The 6447-nt window shown below is 36.0% G+C and overlaps 1 protein-coding gene across 1 annotated transcript; it reads left to right on the forward strand.

Annotated features, from left to right (window-relative positions):
- The first annotated feature begins 1045 nt into the window (after positions 1 to 1045).
- Positions 1046 to 5777, forward strand: LOC110921419 (NAC domain-containing protein 2). The gene is made up of 5 exons (XM_035983703.1): positions 1046 to 1199; positions 2819 to 3198; positions 4254 to 4531; positions 4609 to 5355; positions 5439 to 5777. Exons 2-5 carry the CDS (start codon positions 3042 to 3044, stop codon positions 5613 to 5615), a joined length of 1359 nt encoding a protein of 452 aa, XP_035839596.1. The 5' UTR covers positions 1046 to 1199; positions 2819 to 3041; the 3' UTR covers positions 5616 to 5777.
- Positions 5778 to 6447: the final 670 nt, after the last annotated feature.

Below are 6447 nucleotides of genomic sequence, written 5' to 3' on the forward strand. Positions count from 1 at the left end.
GCCGATAGAATCAACGGTTCTGTATTCGCCTTGTTCCATAATCGCGTGGAATATATCAAGGGTTTCTTGCCAAAACCCATCGCTTGCTTAATTGTTACCTACAAGTTAGTAACAATAATAATATTTTGTTAGAAAAATATAGTGCACAAATAAATGTTAGTAACAATAATAATATTTTCTAACAAAAATATAATCTACAAATAATATTTAATAACAATAATAATATAATGTACAAAAAAAATAATTTTTACCGATTATAGGAGACGTTGACGAGCCAATATATGTCTTCGCCAATGCCTCTTCCTCAATTTTTGACCATGATCGTTGTTGTTGTTTGGCGGCTGCGTCTTCTTTTTACCCTTTCCCTTTGTATTTTTCTTTTTTGAAGGTTTAGTTTGCGTTTCTGGCACAACCTCTATGTCATCATCTTCTTCCTCGATTTGTGTTGGACGTGCTTGTGGCGGTGGTTGATATGGCATATTTAGTGGGTTTTGCATTAGCTGCTGCATTTGATATGACATTTGGTTGAACGGAATGTTGGGTTGTTGCATTTGAATTTGGTTGAACGGAATGTTGGGTTGTTGCATAGGGTATTGGTTTCGTTGGTTGAAAGTGTTGGGCATTTGTTGGTAACCCGCAAAAGAGTTTTCCATGACGGGTGTGTAGCCGGGTGACGAAAACGGGAGTGAACTTGAGTTGGGATTATTTGAGTTGTAGGGATCCATAATTTTTTTCAGGTAGGGAGAGAATTTTTTATAAAAATGGGGTGAAAAGGTTGAATATACAGTGGTGGGGGTGATTTTTTTTATATAAAATAGGGATGTTATCGGTAGGGGGGCCCACTTTTTCAAACCCTTTGCTCCGTCTCCAATGTATCAGAGAGAACGTAGGCGCCGCCACAGGCCTCAAGGGGGCGGTGTGGGACGACCCACGATGAGAGGGACGGGCCAGAGACGAGACACGTACCCTTTGGTCTAACTATAGTAGCAAATTACCTCCTCGTTCTGGCATGTTTATAATATAGGATTGATAGTTAAAATTTAACTTAGCCATTTAAACCACGACCGAGTCAAACCATACGTAGGTGGCGGTGGGTATAGTTCCCGTACGACGACATTATAAAACCTCACTCCCGTCTCACAAATCACAAAACTTCCATCTGCTTCCTCCATCTTCATCACATTCTCCATTCTTCTTCGGTAAGCTATCAATCTTCTTCATCTTTTTCTTTACAATTTCATCATTTACTATTTGTGTCCTATTCCTATATCTTGTTTCACGGTTTCTTGTTCCTTTTTAGCTATTGTTTTCATCATCATGTATCTATATCTAGGGTTTTTTCGTATCAATCTGTTTCTAAGATTGAGTTAGGCGTTGAATTTGTTTTTGTAAATTATCACCGATCGTATCATTACTTGTGCACTTCTGTTGATTCTTGATTAGTAAGTGTTCAGATTTGGTATGATTTTATTGCCAATTTTAGCGCCTGTTTTTGTCAAGAAGCTTACTGTATTTATTAATTATTACAACATTATTCAAAACAATACTTTTGTGAGAACTTGATAATACTTGTTTAATTGAATCTTGATGAAAATAATTCGGGCTTTTGTGGCTAGTTTATGTTATGGACTGAAACCATTGCAACGTATAGGACTTGTCCCGGTTGTATTTGTATTTCTTTTGGGCTCTCTCACCCACCAGACTAGTCTATTTCTTTTGGGTTTTGTTTCTAGTTTAGCGCAGAATCGCCGATCTGTTGCTGTTTTTTGTTAAGAAGCAGCTTAGTGGATTTTTTGGAACATTCTTGAAAATAAACTTTTGTGAGAAGTTGATACTTGTTTGATTGAGTCTAGAAGAAAATAATTTGGGGGTTTTTCGCTAGATTAGCTTCAATCTTCTTGTTCATTATTTGTTGCGTTGCGTCTTTTATGAAGGTTATCATGATCTATTGACACTTTTCGCTAGTTTAGCTTCGATCTTCTTCGCTAGTTTAGCTTTGATCTTCTTGACATTTATTCCATGTATGTGTGTGCATGATTTGTTATACATCTGTGTAGAATATTTTGATCTAGTTTGAAATATTTAAATCTGTATTTGTGTTCATGATGAAATTTTATGTGAACTAAGTTTCTTTTGAGATAATTAATCTTTGACGATATACCGGGACACGAAAGTTAGTGGATTAATTGGAATATTCTTGAAAACAAAACTTTTGTGAGAACTTGACAGTTGACACTTATTTGATTGAATCTGGAAGAAAATATTTTGGGGATTTTTCGCTAGTTTAGCGCAGATCTTCTTGTTTATGAGTTTTGTACTGTATTTGAAGTTTATCATTATGATTTGAGAACTTTTCTGAAAACATAACTTTTTGAGAACTTGACACTTGTTTGATTGAATTTTGAAGAAAATAAGTTGGGGTTTTGTCGCTAGTTTAGCGCGGATCGTCTTGTTTATGATTTGTTGGAACTTTTATGATGGTTATCACAATTTATCATTATGATTAGAACTTTTTTGAAATCTAGAACAGTATGAAATATGAAAATTATTGCATGATCTGTTGTACTTTTTGTAGAATATATTGATGTAGATTGAAATGTTTAGATCTTGTGCCCTTTTTATTCATGATGGGATTTTATGTGGACCAAGATTATACTATGTTTGCTCATTATGGTTAACTATCTGCTTCTAAACTGTTTGATTGTGGGCCCTCTTTCCTGTTTATCTTTTTTGTTTGGTCTTTCCTGGGGTTTTATTGCTCTTATATTAGCCATTTTTTTTATTTTGTTTGCGGTAATTAATCTTTGACAATATACAGGGTACACAAATGTCTTTTGACACCTCCTACGCACACGAGTGGTTAATTTTCCAAGCACACTTGATGAACCGGGGAAAATTGGGGAGCTCTGGGTGGATATTTTTTCGCCACTGGACCTGATATTGATTAGGAAATTCGTTTTATTTGTTAGCTTTAGTTATATACACAAGATTATTATTGGTTTTAATAAAATATTGATTGTTGGGCATTTGATTAGTTTTTCATGGCAAGATTAACCCTCGCTCCGGGATTTCGCTTTAAACCTACGGATGAGATTTTGGTTGTGTACTACCTCAAGAGGAAGATATTGGGGAAAAGAATCGCTTCCAATGCTGTTGCAGAGGTCAACATATATGATTTCTGTCCATGGGATCTTCCAGGTATTTGTATTTCCTGAATATTAAAAATACTGCTTGCATTTACTTTATTATAAAAAGCCTGGTTATCTAATTCATTTTTAATGAAATAAGTTCTACTACATTGGATTTCTGCTACTGCCACTGTAGATGCTTGCTAGTTTAGTCATGTTCGTTGCTTTAGTCTAAATCAGTGCCTCTCAATTGGTTCTTTCTAAGCTAAATAGATGCTTTATTTGTCCTGTTTAGATTGTTTTTGTCTGAATTATTTTTTTTTTTAAATTTTGGTAGTTATATGTTTCGAGAAAATACTGGATAGTCATGTGATCATATACAGTTTGTTCACGAATAGTCATATGATCCTATATATTTGAGGGATGTAATAAGCTAGCAGTTTTAGAAAATGAAGGGTTAAACTAGTCCCTAACAACTATGTCAAAACTCACCATTTCATTCCCACATATTGTACCGATATATTAACGCACAAGTACACTAATACGCACACACACACATATATAAATGTGTGTGTTGAGAACTGTGGGAACCACAATAAATTTTGTACTATTTTTTATACAAGTTGACTAGAATGCATGTAGATTTCAGTATATTCTAGATTTATTTAAATATTGTATGTTATTGATTGTTTTTTTGTGTAAATGCATTTGTGCACATTTTTATACTTGGAAAAAATTTAGGAGAGGAGATAAAGTCAAAGAACGAATAGGGAGAGAGAAATAAACTTTCTTATTTTTAAATTTTATACTTTCTGTTGAAGAATTATATACACATGATTATGCTGTTCTCAAAGAGTATTGGTTATGAATTGAGTGCCCTCTATATATAATTATGTGTGTGAGTAGAAGGAACTTGTATAAGATGAACATCACATGAGGCGAGGATCCTTTAGTAAAAACAATCTTTTTATGTTTGGTTAAACATAATAAAAGCCTAAAAACGATTAGAATAAAAAAGTATCTGTTAGCTATTTCTGGAAAGCTACTAGAAATATTATGTAACGTTTTGAACTTTCTAGTAAAATAAGTATTTTTCATAACGGATTAGTATGTTGCATTCTTCAGATAAATCCTCTTTGAAAAGTGGAGACTTAGAGTGGTACTTTTTCTGCCCTAAATCGAAAAAGTATTCAAGTGGTGGTAGGGCCAATCGTGCCACAGAAACTGGGTTCTGGAAAGCTACTGGGAAAGACAGATACGTTGAATATAGGGGAAGAACAGTTGCAACAATCAAGACACTAGTTTTTCATTTAGGCCGTGCTAAAGATGGCAAAAGAACAGATTGGGTACTCCACGAGTATAGAATGGATGATAAGCAATTGGCTGATGCAGGTGTCGTTCAGGTACTACTTTCTATGGTTCAATTTTTTATTTGGAAAAACAATATCATTCATCAAACTAACACTTTCTCTGTTTCCAGGATACATATGTGCTTTGTAGGATATTTAAGAAAAGCGGCGCAGGGCCAAAAAACGGCGCACAGTATGGTGCACCGTTCAATGAAGACGAGTGGGATGATGATCTGGTCAGCAGCATTGATTCTCAAGCTGTTGTTGGTTTAGTTGGTGCTTCCATTACAACAGATCGTAAACAGACTGAACCTGAACCAGGGTCATCTATTGTCACAATTTCTGCAACAGAGCCTACAAGCACACTGAATTACAAGCAGGAAAGTTTAGCTACAACAGACATTGTGGAACCAGGTACATCTGGTGTCACACTTTCTGCAACCGAACCTACAAACACGTTGAACTCTAAACGAAAGGGTCCAGCTACAAGTGACATGACTGAACCAGCAGCAAACAAGCCTTACAAGCCTACAAGCACAATGAACTACGAACAGAAAGGTCCAGCCACAACGAACATTACCGAACCAGGTTTATCTAATGTCATGTTATCTGCAAATGAACCTACAAAAGCACTGAACTACAAGCAGAAAGGTCCAGCTACAACGGACATGACCGAACCGGGTTCATCTAATGTCATGTTTTCTGCAAACGAGCTTACAAAAACCCTGAACTGCAAGCAGAAAGGCCCAGCTACAATGAACATGATTGTGCCTCAAACTACACATGGCTTGTCTGTTACTGAACCAGGTTCATCTGAGAGGCCTGCTGATGATATGTCGTTTTTAGAAGTTATTGATCAAATGCTGGGGGTGCCCGAGGTATGTGCTTTTTGTTGGAAATGTCGAAATTACTCTCGCGTGCATATTTGACAGTTATTAATTAATCTAGTGTTTGTATACAGGAGGCTGTTAACATGGAGGAAGACAAAATCAGGACACCTAATGAAGATGATGCTATACTTGGTGAGTGGGAGGATATACTTACTGCCGATGATTTGTATACTGATGGACTCAAGTACACAGTTGATTTATACCTAAACCCGGATGGTCCTGATCTGGCAGAGTTTTTTGTCGGTTGACCAGGCCTCTGGTCTACTATCTATGAAACTTCTTTGTAATTTTAGTTGTAATTTCTTGATTTTGGAAAGACCTTACCGATTCCACTTTATGACATCCGATGTTTGTAATAATGGTTAAGGCATAACTTGATGACTTTTCGGTTATTGCATGCATTTTTCTCATTTTGGTAAATTAGTGGGGGAACTCGCGCTTTGCGGCTGAGTCGACATTTTGCAGCTTTGTTCTCGTTCTCTCTTAGTTTGTCAATTCATAGGGCGAAAGAGAAAACCAATCATGAATCGGGTCCGAAGCATAGATGGTGGTCAGTTGGTGTCCCTGCATTGCGGCGATCGTTACACAGTGGAATTCGGTTTGTATCAATGTGGTATAGTGCTCCAATGGTGTTGTGGGCTGGTTAAGTAAAATAAAATAAAATTGAATAGAATGATCTATTAAACTTCATTTACTGTCTCAAGTTTGTGTTTTAAGTCTAGCATAAGAAATCGCTAAAATCAAGAAACAATCATGCAGTAATTATATTTGCATCAAATCTTTATTGTGATGAAAAATGTCGTTGACATAGTAAGCACGTCGGGAAGGATGACTTTGGTAGAGATGCAAAAGCCTTTAGTAGAGACGCGAACAATATCATGATCAATGACGACCTTTTAAAATGGGGTAAACATGTATACAGGTAAAAAAAAGCTTTTTCTCCTTTCGCCTTCAGAAGTCATACCCCTGCAACAGGTAAAAAACATTATGAGACGGTGTATTTGACTTGCAGTGCATATTGATCCAAATATAAGTAAAAAATATATAAAAGCATATCAACACATAAAACTTACTGCCTTT

This window comes from Helianthus annuus, chromosome 2 (assembly GCF_002127325.2).
Source record: "Helianthus annuus cultivar XRQ/B chromosome 2, HanXRQr2.0-SUNRISE, whole genome shotgun sequence".
Classification (NCBI taxonomy): domain Eukaryota; kingdom Viridiplantae; phylum Streptophyta; class Magnoliopsida; order Asterales; family Asteraceae; genus Helianthus; species Helianthus annuus.

Bases quoted from the DNA above. Each gene is read 5' to 3' on its own strand.
- LOC110921419 (XM_035983703.1), top strand. From the start codon at position 3,042: ATGGCAAGATTAACCCTCGCTCCGGGATTTCGCTTTAAACCTACGGAT. The intron at 4,532-4,608 runs GTACTACTTTCT...CTCTGTTTCCAG, and splicing joins CTGATGCAGGTGTCGTTCAG to GATACATATGTGCTTTGTAG. The intron at 5,356-5,438 runs GTATGTGCTTTT...GTTTGTATACAG, and splicing joins AAATGCTGGGGGTGCCCGAG to GAGGCTGTTAACATGGAGGA.